Genomic DNA, 15,993 nt, shown 5'->3' with positions numbered 1-15,993 from the left:
CCCATCTTACAGAGCAAAAGCATAGGCGTTGAGCCCCCAGTTTCTTAACTTCAGCATGATTGACATCTTGGGCCAGATAATTTGTTGTGGGAATTGTCTTGTAGATTGTGCCCAGCAGTAGTGTGTTTAGCAGCTTCCATGGCCCACTAGATATCATTAGCAAGTCTTCCCTCGCACCAGTATGACAACAGATAGCATCTCCAGATATTACAAGGGTCCCCTAGAGGCTCCACCCCAGTTGAGAAACTGGTTTAAACAAAGATGGACTCAAATGTCAGCTCTTACCAACCATGAACTTGATGAAGATACAGCTCTGAGTCTCAATTCCTCATTTGTAATACTGAGGGAGTAATAAATTCATGATTTATTGTTAGAATTTTAAAAAAGGTTTATTTCTTTATACATACAGAACTGGGGTACAGGCCAGAGGTACAGGGGCAGTGAGAGGATTTACCAGGCAGATTGACAAAGTACACTGCTGAGGGGAGCAGCAGGCGAGACAGAAGAGGTCTGCCGTGCCATGTGGGTCACCTCCGGGGCGGGGATCAAACCAGCACTGAAGTGGCTGTGGCCAGCTTGTAGTGCTGCACCCTGCCCCATTGCGCCATCAGGGAGGGCCTCTTGTTGGAATTTTTAAGAAGATATTGTTTGAAAATATCTATCTAGCACAGTCCTGGCCCACTGGCACACAGTTTGTGCAATGTTAGCTTCCTTCACTTCTCTCCTTATCAGATCAGCAAGAGCTAATTGGTGGGGCAGCTGCTGCCTTCCTCCCTCCCTGACTCCTGAAGCTCCAGGAAACTCAGTATTGAAGGAGAATTGTCAATTTGGCTCCAGAATCCCAAAATTCAGGGTACTTGGGATGGGATTCAGGGGGAATTTGGTCATAGAGCTCTCACAGCATTTTACCTCAAGATGTGGCCTGCAGAGTGCTTGTAGATAGCCTGTAGGACTTGTTAAAAATCCAAATTCAGGGCTCTCCCTGGTGGCACAATAGGTTAGGGCAAAGCACTGCAAGCTGGCCATAGCCACTTCAGTGTGAGTTTGATCCCCAGCCCCAGAGGTGGTCCACATGGAGCAGCAGACCTCTCCCCTCAGCAGTGTACTTCGTTGATCTGCCTATTCTGCTCCCCACTCTGTCTCTGGTGAATCCTCTCACCGCCCCTGCACCTCTGGCCTGTACCCCAGTTCTGTATGTGTAAAGAAATAAAATCTTTTAAAAAATTCCAAATTCTCAGATCTCACTCCAGGCTGCTGAAGCAAAAATATACTATATGAAAACTACTATTTTTTTAAAAAGATTTATTTATTTATGCATATAGAACGGGGGTATAGGCCAGAGATGTGGATGGTGAGAGGATTCACCTGAGACAGAGGGGAGCAGAACAGGCAAATCGATGAAGTACACTGCTGAGGGGAGCAGTGGGCAGGTCAGGAGAGGTCTGCTGCGCCGTGTGGTCACCTCCGGGGCAGGCCAGGCGGCAATCAGGAATCCAACTCATGCGGAAGTGGCTTAAGCTCCTAAGTACTGTGCTTTAACCCGCTGCACCACCAGGGAGGGTCGAATTTTAGGGCTCATATTGGGGAAGGTAGCAGTGCTTCAGAAATCTCAGTGTACCAGTGCCCAGCAAACATACCCCTACTGAAGAGCAGGGAAGAGGGGCCTCCTTGGTGGCACATGGGTTAAAGTCTCAGTGCTATCACTCTGTTGCCAGCCACTACAGAATCAGTTAGATCCCGGGCTGGGGAGCTAACCTATTTGGCACAGCAGACCTCTCCTATCTTAGCCCACTACTCCCCTGGGTAGTGTACTTCAGTGGATCTGCCTGTTCTGTTCCCTGCTCTATTCCTGATGAATCTTCTCACCTCCTTCCCCACTCCCTAGACCTCTGACCTATGCCCCAGTGTTCTCATATGCACAAATAAATAAAATAAAATTTAAAAATATTCTCATATTAAATAGTTAAATCTATTAATAAAAAAAGACAGAAAGAATGTAAGAAGATAGGTGAGTTACCCTCAAGGTCATTGCTGCATTATAAACCAAAACCACTAGAGGGCAGGGCACAAACAGACTTGCGGAAAGAAAAGGGAGTGTTCAATCTAGGTAAATTTAGAACAGAGCAAGGACTAGCTAGACACAATTTTATTAGTACTAAGAAGCAGACTTACCTCCTGACCATCAAAATCTGTTCCTCTGGCCTCAGGTACTCAGACCAAAGTTGGGGGTGCAAGCTTGTCAAGAGACACCTCATTTCCCAAAAGAAAAAAATTGCATGACTGAAAAGTACAAAAAACATTGCTTTTAGAATGAGATAGACAGGGATTTGCATCTTGGATTTACTGCTTGGGAAGCTTACCTAAGATTGTCAGCTATACAATATTTTCTTCAAAGGGTTGTGGTGAGGATTAAAACAAAACAAAGTATACTACCTGTTTGTGTCTATGCAGGTATCTCTTTCTTAAACCTATTCCTTTCAAAGTGCAGCTCTCTTGCCTGCCTGTGTTTATGAAGATCACTGGGCTGTCCTTGGTGGCCAATGGATTAAAGTGCAGTACTACAAAGCTGAAGCTATCAGCAGTCGCTTCTGCAGAATTTTGATCCCCAGCCTGGGAGGTGACCCATATGGCACAGCAGACCTCTCCTGTCTCATCCACTGCTCCCCTCAGCAGTGTATTTCTGTTGATCTGCCTGTTCTGCTCCCCACTGTCTCTGTGAATCCTCTCAACCTGCCCCCTGTACCCCAGTTCTGTATTCATAAATAATTTTTTTAATGCAGCTCATTGCCTGCTTGTGTCTTTCCTTTACTCCTTTCCCTAATAAACTTGCCATGTACTGATGAAACAAAGTAAAACAAAAAACAAGTTATGCAAAGTGCTTAGCCTTGCTCCTAGGCAGTGCTCTGGTAAATGTGCTTGTAAATTACTGCCCAAAGTCATATGACCAAGTACTATCAGGGTTTCACTTACCCATTCAAAAAAGAAGTGGAAGGAATTGAATTGTGGATGAGCCATTTCAGTCTTCTTTCTAAAAGACTGTTTTTTCTGAAGTACCTTTATATAATGCTTGAACTACAACACCCAACTCCCACATGTGGCAAACTTCAGAAAACAGAGCCAGTGCGCCCTCCCTGGTGGTGCAAAGGGTTAGAAAGCAGCACTGCAAGCTAGCCTCAGCCACTTCAGTGCCAGGTCGATCCCCCCCAGAGAGGTGACCCACACCGTGCGGCAGACCTCTCCTGACCCGCCCGCTGCTCCCCTCAGCAGTGTACTTTGTCAATCTGCCTGTTCTGCTCCCCATTCTGTCTCTGGTGAAGCCTCTCACCGCCCCTTTACCTCTGGCTTGTACCTCAGTTCTGTTTGCATACATAAATAAATCTTAAAAAAACAAACAAAACAAAATGAAAAACAGAGCAGTGGCTTCACGGCAGGCAATCGCCTATCTGTCCTACCAGAACCGAGACCCCCTTAAAGGTGGCAAGTATTTTGATGCCAGCATTCTGGTTTCAGCTCTCTGTCCTGAGCTGCACCTGTGCCCTAGCCACCGTGGCAGCTGCCAGACTCCCGACCACAGCAGGCAGTCTCTGTGGCAAAGCTGAGATATATTTTTCATAAGGAAGTCTTGGGAGAACATTTCCTTCCAAGAACTCCAGGCCCCTCTGATCACCCAGATTAAAACAAACAAACAAACAAAAAATTTATTTAAAGACTTAGTGGCAGTTAGAAGGAAGTGCTCCAGGGCAGAAAGTCTGTGCACTGGGTCTTGCCACTTGGGCAAACCACTTAGTGGACCTTGGTTAGAGAAATGCAAACAACACTAATCGTTCCCCTTATCTCAAAGAATGGTGTGAGGCAAATGCAATGATATTGTTGAAATGTTTTGGAATATTCAAAATTGCTTCTTTGGGAAGGCAGCAGGTAGGCGCTAGAAGGAAGTCAAAAGTCCCGCCTCTGCTCTACAGGTGCTAACGCATTCCCGGTCGGACCCCAGATTTCTTAGCTGTAAAAAGATGAGCATCAGCCCACTAAAGGATCTCTGGGCAAAGCCTCCCTACATCCACATTGTGAAGCCTGGAGGGAGAAGCGGGGAGGGGAGAGGAAATCTTGCAGGGTGCTCAACATCGCCCTTTGCTGACTGGAAGGAAGCGAAGCGGCCACAGGCCGGAGCCGAGCGCAGGGAGGGAAGCGCTGAGGCAGCCGGGCGGTGGCGGCCGCGGCGGTGGCGCGGGCGGGAGGCGGGGTCCGGCCCGCCCCTTCCATCCACGTGCGGTTGTTTCCGTGCCGGGAGATCACGTGAGCAGCATCAGCTGACCCGTCACGGTGGAGCCTGGCGCTGGCGCCCTACAGCCCCAGCCCCGCCGCGCCGGAGCGCCCGAGCCTGCGGAGGGGTAAGAGCGCCCCTGGCCTCCCCTACTGTGTCCCCGGGCCCGGCCTGCCACCTCAGCCCCGGCCCAGCCCCTCGCCCTTCCCCACCCGCCAGGCCTGGCATCCCGGAAGCCATCGGGAGGAGGACCGGGGCTGGGCTCTGCCCTGCGCTGCCCCCAGGCGGCCAGGAGGGGATGACCCGGGGGAGCCGGGGGCGGGAAGTCGCTCCTACCACCCCGGCGGAGGGCTGCTCTCCGCCCCCAAGCCCGGACATGGAGGAGCTGCTCCGGAGCGTGGAGAGGGACCTGAACATCGACCCCCGGCAGCTGGCTCCGGCTCCGGGGGGCACCCACGTGGTGGCCCTGGTGCCCGCGCGCTGGCTGGCCAGCCTCCGCGAGCGCCGGCTGCCCCTGGGACCCTGCCCCCGGGCAGAGGGCCTTGGCGAAGCGGAAGTCAGGACTCTCCTGCAGCGCTCGGTGCAGAGGCTTCCCCCAGGCTGGACGCGCGTGGAGGTGCATGGGCTGCGGAAACGGAGGCTGTCTTACCCGCTGGGCCGCGGCCTCCCCTTTGAGGAGGGGTCCTGTAGCCCTGAGACCCTCACTCGCTTCATGCAGGATGTGGCTGCTCAGAATTATCGAAACCTGTGGCACCATGCATATCATACTTACGGGCGGCCCTACAGGCACAGCCCTACCCCTTCAGTGGTCCCTGCTCTGGAGTCTGTCCGGCAGGCTCTGCAGAGGGTCTATGGTTGCTCCTTCCTGCCAGTGGGTGAAGCCAGCCAGTGCCCATCATATGCCAGAGATGGTCCCTGTCCCCCTCGAAGCAGCCCTGCCTGTCCCAGTCTTCTGCGAGCAGAGGCCCTGCTGGAGTCTCCAGAGATGCTCTACGTGGTTCATCCTTATGTGCAGTTCTCCCTGCACGATGTGGTCACCTTCAGCCCTGCCAAGCTGACCAACAGCCAAGCCAAGGTGCTGTTCATTCTCTTCCGTGTACTGAGGGCCATGGATGCCTGTCACCGCCAGGGGCTGGCCTGTGGGGCCCTGTCTTTGCACCATATCGCTGTGGATGAGAAGCTTTGCAGTGAGCTCCGGCTGGACTTGAGTGCTTATGAGACACCCAAGGATGATGATGAGGACATTCCTGTGGCAAGGGGTGAGGTAGGCATTGAGCCTGCAGAGAAGGGAGGAGGGGGACTTGAATGTCCCACCTGTCAGGAGGAACTTAGAGGCCTTGTGCTAGACTGGGTTCATGGTCGCATCAGCAACTTCCACTACCTCATGCAGCTGAATAGGTTGGCAGGTCGACGACAGGGGGACCCCAACTACCACCCAGTGCTGCCCTGGGTGGTGGACTTCACCACTCCCCACGGGCGCTTCCGGGACCTGCGTAAGTCCAAGTTCCGCCTCAACAAGGGGGATAAGCAGCTGGACTTCACGTATGAGATGACACGGCAGGCGTTTGTGGCAGGTGGTGCGGGCGGTGGGGAGCCACCTCATGTTCCTCACCACATCTCAGATGTACTCTCTGACATCACCTATTACGTGTACAAGGCTCGGCGCACGCCCCGGTCTGTGCTCTGTGGACATGTGCGGGCGCAGTGGGAACCCCATGAGTATCCTGCTAGTATGGAGCGTATGCAGAACTGGACCCCCGATGAGTGCATCCCCGAGTTTTATACTGACCCCTCTATCTTCTGCTCCATCCACCCTGACATGCCTGATCTGGATGTGCCGGCGTGGTGTGGCTCCAGCCAGGAGTTTGTGGCTGCCCACCGGGCATTGCTAGAGAGCCGTGAGGTATCCCAGGACCTGCATCACTGGATTGACCTCACTTTCGGCTACAAACTCCAGGGCAAGGAGGCTGTGAAGGAGAAGAATGTGTGTCTGCACCTTGTGGATGGCCACACACACCTGACCAGCTATGGTGTGGTGCAACTTTTCGATCAGCCACACCCCCAGCGCTTGGCGGGGGCTTCTACTCTTGCCCCTGAGCCTCCACTCATTCCCAGGCTGTTATTCCAGACCATCCAGGAGAGCACAGGTCGGGAGGATTTCCCAGGACAGCTGACAAATGGGGTAGGCAGGCTGGTTTTGGAGGCCACTCCCTGTGAGGCTGGCTGGACCAGAGACAGGCCCGTGGCAGGGGAAGATGACTTGGAGCAGGCTACAGAAGCGCTGGATTCCATCCCTCCGGCTGGAAAAGCAGGGGACCAATTGGGCTCCTCCTCCAGCCAGGCCCCCCCAGGCCTTTTGTCTTTCTCAGTGGCCTCAGCCTCCCGTCCAAGCCGCAGGAACAAAGTTGCTGGGCCAGACCCTGGGGAAGGAGAGGAGGGTAAGATTCTTCTTCCTGAGGGCTTCAATCCTGTGCAGGCTCTGGAAGAGCTGGAGAAACTTGGCAACTTCTTGACCAAAGGTCTTGGGGGCAGAATGGAGATGGCCAAGCAGCCCCAGGCCCAGCCACCTGTGCAGCTGCGGGACCTTTTCTATCGGGACATGCAGGCACTGGGCGTCCTATTGGCTGAGATGATATTTGCGACCAGGGTCCGAACACTGCAGCCGGATGCACCTTTGTGGGTACGCTTTGAGGCTGTCCGGGGGCTCTGTGTACGCCATCTCAAGGAGGTGCCTGTGTCTCTGCAGCCTGTGCTGGACGTGCTCCTGCAGTTGAGTGGACCTGAAAGCCCTGCAGTAGTGGGGAGGGGCAAGCTGGACCCTTTATTTGAGTATAAGCCTGTCTCCCAGGGGCTGCCCCCGCCCTGCCCGGCCCAGCTGCTGAGCCCCTTCAGCTCTGTGGTTCCCTTCCCTCCATATTTCCCAGCGCTGCACAAGTTCATCCTCCTGTACCAGGCGAGGCAAGTGGAAGATGAGGTCCAGGGGCGGGAGCTGGTCTTTGCTCTGTGGCAGCAACTGGGTGCAGTGTTGAGTGATATCACCCCCGAGGGCCTGGAGATCCTGTTGCCCTTCGTGCTGTCCCTCATGTCCGAGCAGCACACGGCTGTGTACACAGCCTGGTACCTATTTGAACCTGTCGCCAAGGCCCTGGGACCCAAAAATGCTAATAAATACCTACTGAAGCCTCTCATTGGTGCCTACGAGAGCCCCTGCCGGCTACACGGCCGCTTCTACCTGTATACTGACTGCTTTGTGGCCCAGCTGATGGTGCGGCTGGGCCTGCAGGCCTTTCTCATTCACCTGCTGCCCCATGTCCTGCAGGTGCTGGCTGGGGTGGAGACTTCCCAGGAGGAAAGCAAGGGCCTGGTGGGAACTGCTGAGGATGAGGAAAGTGGGCTCCCAGGGGCCAGGCCCAGCTCCTGTGCTTTTGGGGAAGAGATTCAGATGGATGGGGAGCCTGCTGCCTCCTCAGGCCTGGACCTCCCAGACTATACGTCTGGCGTCAGCTTCCATGACCAGGTTGACCTCCCAGAAACAGAGGACTTCCAAGCTGGGCTGTATGTGGCTGAGTCTCCGCAGCCCCAGGAAGCTGAGGCTGTGAGTCTTGGCCGGCTGAGCGACAAGAGCAGCACCAGCGAGGCCTCCCTGGGTGAGGAGAGGGCAGCTGATGAAGGCGGTGCCCCTGTGGACAAGAGTAGCCTCAGGTCAGGTGACAGCTGCCAAGACTTGAAGCAAAGCGAGGGCTCAGAGGAAGACGAGGAGGAGGAAGGCTGTGTGGTGTTGGAAGAAGAGGAGGCGGAGCAAGATGAAGTCACGGGGGCCTCTGAGATCACGCTGTCCGACACCGTGCTCTCCATGGATACGGTGGTTTCTGGTGGCAGCGGGGCGGACCAGGAGGGAGAAGAGGAGCCGCTGACAGAGCAGTCGGAGGGCAAAGAACAGAAGATCCTCCTTGGTGAGTTCCCAGTCTGGGGATGTCAGTCAGATGGTCATCTGGTTTTCATTCAGCCTTTGCTGAATACCTACTCTGTGCCAAGCAGTGATGGAGCCAGTCCACATGCAGCAGAAATGAGGGCCTCCCTCTTTGGAGCACATGTCTAGCAGAACAGAGGCCATATTGTAGACTATCTTACATAACCACAAGTTACAGTATGTTCGTGCCACAAAGAATGTGACTGAGTGCTACAAAGAAATATAAGATGGGACTCACATCTGGTTTTCAGGGGTCAGCGGCTTCTTGAAAATAGGGCCAGTTGAGGTTCAGTAAGTAGAAGAGAGCTAGGCAAAGGCAGGACCTTCGGCGGAAGAGCATTCCAGCCAGTGGGAACAGCTCTTGTGAGGCTATGAGCTTGTCATGGTTCTTTTAACGAATCGGTGACAAGCCAGCGTGGCTAAACAGAAGATGGAGGGGAAAGGAGGGGAATAGGACAGGCAGAGATAGCCAGGGTGCAGGTAGGCCTCATTTAGGAGTTGGGAAAGAGTCACTAAAGAGATAAGTTGTGTCTGAGGAGTGAAATTGGTGCACCACAAAGTGAGAGTCCCACAGGCAGGCTCTGCACTGTTAAGTGGGCAGTAGTGTGGCATGACCCCCTTAGGCAGGTGACCTTCTCCTTGGCAGGGCTGCAGCCATAGTTGGTGCTGTGGGCTGGGGTGGTGGGGGAGGCGAGCCAGCCGTTATCTGATGAGCTCAAGACTTGCTCCTGCTCCGCAGATACAGCCTGCAAGATGGTCCGCTGGCTGTCCGCCAAGCTTGGCCCCACGGTGGCTTCTCGCCACGTGGCCCGGAACCTGCTCCGCCTGTTGACATCTTGTTATGTTGGTAAGGCCCGTGACCGCAGCCGGAGAGGGGCCTCTTAGATCCTCTAGAGGCCCACCTTTGCCCACTCCCACCTCAGGTCACTTCCCAGCGGCTCCTGGGTCCCAGTCTGTGAGCTCCTTCTGGGGGGAGGGTGCGGAGCAGCCCCGAGGCAAGCTGAACCGGTGGCTCCCAGAAGGCCAACCTCCCTCTTCCAGCTACTCAGGCTGCTGGTTCTTCCTTGGCAGGGCCCACTCGGCAGCAGTTCACGGTGAGCAGTGGTGAGAGCCCCCCGCTGAGTGCTGGCAACATCTACCAGAAGAGACCCGTACTGGGCGATGTCGTGTCAGGACCCGTGCTCAGCTGCCTCCTCCATATCGCCTATCTGTACGGGGAGCCGGTTCTCACCTACCAGTACCTGCCCTACATCAGCTACCTGGTCAGTTACCAAGTTGGCCAGGAGGCTGAGGAGCTCAGGCCGGCGGGGTTCTCAGAGGCGGCCTGGCCCTCACTTACTCTGTGATCCTAGGTGGCCCTGGGTGGAACCTCAGGCCCCACTCGACTGAACAGCCGGAAGGAGGCTGGGCTGCTGGCAGCGGTGACTCTGACCCAGAAGATCATCGTCTACCTCTCAGACACTACCCTCATGGACATCCTGCCCCGTATCAGCCATGAGGTCTTGCTGCCCGTGCTCAGCTTCCTCACTTCCCTCGTCACTGGGTAGGCCGCTGCCCCACTTCTGTGGGGGGAGCATCCCTGCTGCGGATGCTACCCAGAAGGGTTGGGAAGCTTGGCGGGGGAGTCCATTGGCAGCAGGCGGGGTGTCCGGAGTCCTGGTTCTGATCACAGCTGTGTTACCCTTAGCAAGCCACGCCTTTCTGCACCTGTTTCCTCACCTGGTGTGAGCCAGTTGGTCCTGTAACTCATTTCATTTATAGATTCTGGGTCATCCCACAGAGTGGGGACCAGAGCTCATAAGCTCTGTTTGTAGGTTTCCGAGTGGGGCCCAGGCCCGGACTGTTCTGTGTGTAAAAACCATCAGCCTCATTGCGCTCATCTGCCTGCGCATTGGGCAGGAGATGGTCCAGCAGCACCTGAGTGAGCCGGTGGCTACCTTCTTTCAAGTCTTCTCTCAGCTGCATGAGCTTCGGCACCGAGTGGGTATACCTTCCTGGCTGGGGAGGCTGGCCGGGGGCTACGGCTGACTGTGGACTGACTCCCTGGCTTCCTGGACACAGGATCTGAAGCTGGATCCCACAGGCCGAGGTGAGGGCCAGCTGCCGGAGGTCACCTTCTCTGACGGGCAGCAGCGGCTGGTGGACCCTTCCCTGCTGGACGAGCTGCAGAAGGTGTTCACCTTGGAGATGGCATACATGATCTACGTGCCCTTCTCCTGCCTGCTGGGTACTGCCCCATCATGTTCTGTCCCACAGCTTTTGTATCTTTGTCTCTTCCCTGGGGAGGGCCCCGCGTTCCCCCAGCCCCAGCGTCAGTTGAGGGTGTTAAGCAAAGCCTTATGGGTCTAAGCAAGGGGATTTGGCCTCAGATCCCAAATCCCACGCTGATAAATATATATCAGGAACTGAGAATTAGCCAGCAAGGAGGCTAGTGTGCCCCCGGGGCAGCAGAGAAGTCGGGCCGAGGCACCTGTGACTCCAGCAGCTGTCTGAGAGGGGTGAGTGGCCCGCCGTTACGTAGCTGCCCAGGCCAGCCACCACGTTGTGGTCTTGACACCTCCCTCTGGTTAGGGGTGCTGTCTTCCCTCCATTGAAATCTAAACTGGGAGTGAGAGCACACTCGTCTGCCATTCTGTTTCTAATGCCTAGCACAGCACTATGTACATACTGAGTGAATCCACATTTAACGGGGGAGGAAGCAGAGGCTCAGAGATGAAGCTTCACTTGCCCAGAGTTGCACAGCCAAGACCTGCGTTGACTTTTGTGGTTCCCTTGAGTGGGGGGGTGGAGGGTGGCAGCTGCCTACCATCTTTCCTAATCTTAGGACCTCTCCTGATCCCACACAGGTGACATCATCCGGAAGATCATTCCCAACCATGAGCTAGTTGGGGAGCTGGCGGGGATGTATTTGGAGAGCATCAGCCCTAGCGGTCGTAATCCCGCCAGTGTGGAGCCCGCTGTGCCCAGCACCAGCTCTGAGTGGGACTCCCAGGGTGGGGACTGCACCCAGGATGATAGTCACTCAGGGACCTTTGGGAGTGTCCTCGTGGGGAACCGGATCCAGATCCCCGACGACTCTCAGCCTGAGAGCCCTGGCCCGCTGGGCCCCATCCCCGGGGTGGGCAGTGGGGGCCTCAGCAGTGAGAGCGAGGACAATGCGCTGAAGCGGGAGCTGCCCCGGAGCACCCATGGGCTGAGCGGAAACTGGCTGGCATACTGGCAGTACGAGATTGGTGTGAGCCAGCAGGACGCCCACTTTCACTTCCACCAGATCCGCCTACAGAGCTTCCCAGGCCACCTGGGGGCTGTCAAGTGCGTGGCACCCTTGAGTGGTGAGGACTTCTTCCTGAGTGGCAGCAAGGACCGCACTGTGCGCCTCTGGCCACTCTACAATTCTGGGGATGGCACCAGTGAGACGGCGCCACGCCTCATCTACGCCCAGCACCGCAAGAGCGTCTTCTTCGTGGGCCAGCTCGAGGCCCCACAGTGTGTGGTGAGCTGTGACGGGGCTTTGCACGTCTGGGACCCCTTCACAGGTGAGCGGGCCCAGGTGAGGCCTGTTCTGTTGCCATCCTGTGCCCTGCCTGGCCTCTGGGAAGGGGTCCAAGGATGGGAGGGCGAGGGTGTAATAGAACGTGGTTTGGGGCAACCCACTGAGGCTGCACAGAGGGGCAGTTAGGGCTTGGACTCCGTTAGACCCGAGTCTGAATCCACTCTGCCAAGTTACTTACTAAGTGACCTTGAGTGTGTCACTTTGCCACTGGAAGCATCAAGTTTCCCATCTGCAAAGTGGGCATCAGAACACTGATTTGGAAGCTATGCATGTAGGGATTTAGCTTAGCACGTAGTATGTAACATGTTTGGCAAATGACTGCTTGATTATTTTTTGACCTCGTGATAGGAAGAAATAAGGTTAAAAGTGGGGAGGGGATGGGGGAATACTGAGATAGATAAGAGATGGTTGCTCTAGGACAGGAGCCTGACCTCGCCTGTCCCACAGTGATGGGAGGAAACACCATGAACATTATCTAAGATCTGGGATCTGTAAGGCAGGTATTGGGCAGGTTGGGAGAACAGGAGGCATTGGGGTTCAGCTTCTGGGACCCAGACCCACTGCACCTTTTCTTCCCAGGGAAGACCATTCGCACGGTGGAGCCATCGGACAGTCGGATGCCCCTGACTGCTGTGGCTGTCATGCCCGCCCCCCACACCAGTATCACCATGGCCAGCTCTGACTCAACCCTGCGCTTTGTGGATTGCAGGAAGCCCGGCCTGCAGGTCAGGGGCGTCTGGTTCCCTGAACCCTTCCTTGCCTGGGTACCCAGCAGGGAGGAGAGGCACTGAGATAGAAAGCTACACCTCGTTTCTCTTTGGAGACAGACCCCACACAGCAGGAGCACACAGCATTTCCCATTTTGGGAAATGGGACTCTGGCCTGTGGTTCAGAAAGCCCTCCCCTCCATGGGGGACAAAGGCTCAGGCCTTGCCGCTGCTACGTGGACTTGGGGGGTGAGCAGGACCACAGGGAGGAGCAGGTTAGAGCAGGCGGTGGCACCTCAGCAGAATCCCTCTATTACAGCATGAGTTCCGCCTGGGTGGCGGGCTGAACCCTGGGCTTGTTCGCTCCCTGGCCGTCAGCCCCAGTGGTCGTAGTGTCGTGGCCGGCTTCTCCTCGGGCTTCATGGTGCTCCTGGACACCCGCACAGGCCTGGTTCTTCGAGGATGGCCAGCCCATGAAGGAGACATCCTACAAATCAAGGTGACAGGCCAGTTCCCCTCCCCTCCTCTGAACTCCAGGCCCTCTCCTCTCCTTACGGCCCACCCAGTACAGGCTCAAGCTGATCTCCCCAAGGACCGATAGGCAGGGAGGGTCAGGAATCACCTGCACTTCAGGGGCCTCGACAGGAGGCAGGCCCCAGGGGCGGCAACCAGGGGGCTGAGTTGACCCTGCTGCTCCCTGGAGATGTTCTAATGAGTAACCCTTGTCCATATTTGTCTTGCTTGGAGGATCAGGGGTCGGGCCCTGTCCATGACCCAGTTCAGGTTAAATAAAGCTCAGCTGGTGCCTGTTTACTGCTCCAGACCACTGAGCAGAGTCCATGCCCCATGAGGGACTGCCCTGGTGGGGGCAGGGACAGGTCAGACATGGGGATGCCCCTACCCATACCCCATTTTCAGTCACAGACCTTGGGAGACCACTCTGGGAGGCAAAGGAGGGGAGGAACAGGCCCACTTGCAGGGAGACTGTTCCAAGCAACAGGGATTCTCCTTCCATCCTTAATGGTGGCCAGGTGACATGACCTGTCCCTGCTGGGGGCATGCTACCTTGGCGCCCCAGGGGTCCTGGGTTCCAGGTGTCTCTAAGTTCCAAGAAAGTGGCAGAAGGGCGCTGGGGTCAGCCTGGGTGTTAATCCTGGCAGTATCACTCACTGACTCTGACCTTGGTGTGATTGCTTAACTTCAAATTGGGAACGATGACAGCATCTACCTGATAGTTGTCATGAAGATTAAATGTGGCTATCGGCACGCCTGACACCATGCCTGAACATAGTAAGAGCTCAGGTTATGTGATGGCTGGGTTAATGACACTTCAGCATGCTCGTATCAACTATCGGCAGTGCCACGCCGTGGGGTGGCAGCCTCTGGCTCACAGAGGACACCCTGTCATCCTGGGATATGTTGTGGGAGGAAACAGAACACCCTGGGGCTTGGTGGTCCTATGGGAGGGTACAAGCCCCACTGAGACTCTCCTCTCCCTGGGCAGGCAGTGGAGGGCAGCGTCCTGGTCAGTTCCTCCTCCGACCATTCTTTGACCGTATGGAAGGAGCTGGAGCAGAAGCCGACACACCACTACAAGTCAGCATCTGATCCGATCCACACCTTCGACCTGTATGGCAGCGAAGTGGTGACTGGCACGGTGGCCAACAAGATCGGCGTCTGCTCTCTGCTTGAGCCCCCCTCCCAGGCCACCACCAAGCTCAGCTCTGAGAATTTCCGGGGCACGCTTACCAGCCTGGCCTTGCTGCCCACCAAACGCCACCTCCTGCTGGGCTCGGACAATGGGGTCATCCGCCTCCTGGCATAGGCTGAGGGGGGAGCGGCCAGGGAGGGTCAGCAGACATCCCCTGGAAGTCCATCCTTCTACCCTCATTTCCCCCAGCAGCTCCTTCTACGAAAACCTCAGGCCCTTGCCCCGTTCACCCATGGTCTGCCAGCTGGGGTTGGAGCCAGGGTCCAGTCACCTGAACCCCCCAGGCCTACCAAGGCTACCAGAAGGGGTCTCATTGATGAATTGGGGATTTGCTGTTCCTAGCCATCAGGAAGCAAGAGGAAGAGTGTGGAGAAGCATCGCAGTCCTCTTCTCCTCTTTGAGTCAACATGGTGATGGGGAAGCTCTAGGAAAAAGAAGGGAGGCTGGCCCTGCCCAGCCAGTCTCCAGCCAGGGCCTCCCCCGCCCCCTTATTGGACTCCCTCTGCCCGTGTTTCACAAGGACAGGGAAGATGCCCCAGTCCAGGACACTGATGGTGCTTGGACTCCAGCCTCTAAGAAGGGCTGGTCACGGTCCAGGAGGTAAGAGCCTTGGACTGGGGTTTAAGTGTCCATTCAGCCAGGCCTTCGCTGGTGTGGGTCTAGTAGAGGAAGCAAGAGGGAAGGACCAAGGGAAGGAAGATGGATGGGCCAGCTGGTGCCTGCCAGGATGACCCCATGCCTTGCCTGTCACTCCTAACCACAGTGTTTGTGCCTTGAGCTGAGGAGGCAGCCCCTGGGCCCTGTAACCCTGGGAGGTCATCTCGACCCTGAAAGAAGGGTTGAGAAGAATCATCTCTGCATCTCAGGTCTCTCCCAGAGAATAGGAAGACCCGGGCATTCCTGGGTCCTCACATTCTACAGCAGAGATGAGGTCTTTGACTGGGCCCCTGCTGCCTCCTCACTATTTGCAATAGATGTAAATATAACCAATAAATCCTTTGGAAGAGCCATGGAACCGAATGAGGCCTTTCTTGGTGGTGGTGTCAGGGTTGGGGACAGTTGTTACCTAGCAGCTTCCAGAGCAGTGAGGAGCAGGGCAGGAAGATGAGGAGGTGGCCTGATGGGTGCTTTTCAGGCAATACAGGTGCAAGGTTTTTGGTTTTTGCAGCTACAGCCATGGTCTGAGCCCTCACTCTTGGGCAGGTACAGAGGCACCATTCCTAGTGAGGAGGCTGCAGGGACAGGCCAAGTCCCTAGGCATTCCTCTTCCCACCTGGTCAGAGACAGCCAGCCAGGATCCTGGGCTTGTAGGGCTTGGAGACCGGCATCCAATCTCTGCATAGCTCCCTGTAGTTTTCCTTTCTCTCCCCTTGGGAGGGGAATGCAACTATGGGGGAGAAAAGGATATTAGAAGTAGGATCTGGATATGATTCTGAGCTCCACTGTGCCCTTGGGCAGGTCATGTGGCCTCTGGGAGCCTAACTAACCCCACCTCGTGAGGTCACCAGGAGGCTTGCAATAGTGCCAGCCCCCTGTCCTTCCTGGCCCTGGCTTTCACCAGAGGACAGCTTCTTCAGGTGTCTCTAGGCTCAGGTGAGACCAAGTCCATGGTGTCCAGGTGGCTCTCTCAGGACTAGGTGCCCTGGTGGGAAAGGGGCTTCTGGCCCCAATATCAATGTTTAACCGGATGTGCAGGTCAATATTTACCAGAAGAGAGGCAATCTGAACAGGGGTTGGCTGAGAGCAAAGGTCCTGGTGGGAGGGGAGGGCTCGGCTGGGCAGGCTGGAGTG

The 15,993-nt window shown here is 55.8% G+C and overlaps 1 protein-coding gene across 3 annotated transcripts; it reads left to right on the top strand.

Annotated features, from left to right (window-relative positions):
* Positions 1 to 4,360: 4,360 nt before the first annotated feature.
* Positions 4,361 to 15,217, top strand: WDR81 (WD repeat domain 81). Of its 3 annotated transcripts, XM_012726548.1 has the most exons (11): positions 4,366 to 6,941; positions 7,581 to 8,214; positions 8,971 to 9,078; positions 9,303 to 9,493; positions 9,584 to 9,774; positions 10,046 to 10,211; positions 10,293 to 10,458; positions 11,078 to 11,767; positions 12,364 to 12,509; positions 12,811 to 12,990; positions 13,996 to 15,217. In XM_012726548.1, the coding sequence occupies exons 1-11, from the start codon at positions 4,560 to 4,562 to the stop codon at positions 14,314 to 14,316; spliced, it is 5,175 nt and encodes a 1,724-aa protein (XP_012582002.1). In that variant the 5' UTR covers positions 4,366 to 4,559; the 3' UTR covers positions 14,317 to 15,217. The 3 variants fall into 3 exon arrangements, with proteins under 3 accessions (XP_012582001.1, XP_004684851.1, XP_012582002.1); XM_004684794.2 differs by having other exon boundaries at positions 4,365 to 8,214; XM_012726547.1 differs by lacking the exons at positions 12,811 to 12,990; positions 13,996 to 15,217 and having other exon boundaries at positions 4,361 to 8,214; positions 11,078 to 11,781; positions 12,364 to 12,503.
* Positions 15,218 to 15,993: the final 776 nt, after the last annotated feature.

The sequence above is a fragment of the Condylura cristata genome, unplaced genomic scaffold, assembly GCF_000260355.1.
Source record: "Condylura cristata isolate star-nosed mole 26May11 unplaced genomic scaffold, ConCri1.0 scaffold00017, whole genome shotgun sequence".
NCBI lineage: Eukaryota > Metazoa > Chordata > Mammalia > Eulipotyphla > Talpidae > Condylura > Condylura cristata.
This window is presented reverse-complemented; position numbering and strand designations above follow the sequence as displayed.

Excerpts from the sequence above, each read along its gene's own strand:
- WDR81 (XM_004684794.2), top strand. The coding sequence starts at position 4,560 with ATGACCCGGGGGAGCCGGGGGCGGGAAGTCGCTCCTACCACCCCGGCG. Across the intron at positions 9,494-9,583 it reads TGCCCTACATCAGCTACCTG|GTGGCCCTGGGTGGAACCTC; the intron begins GTCAGTTACCAA and ends CTGTGATCCTAG. Across the intron at positions 10,212-10,292 it reads TGCATGAGCTTCGGCACCGA|GATCTGAAGCTGGATCCCAC; the intron begins GTGGGTATACCT and ends TCCTGGACACAG.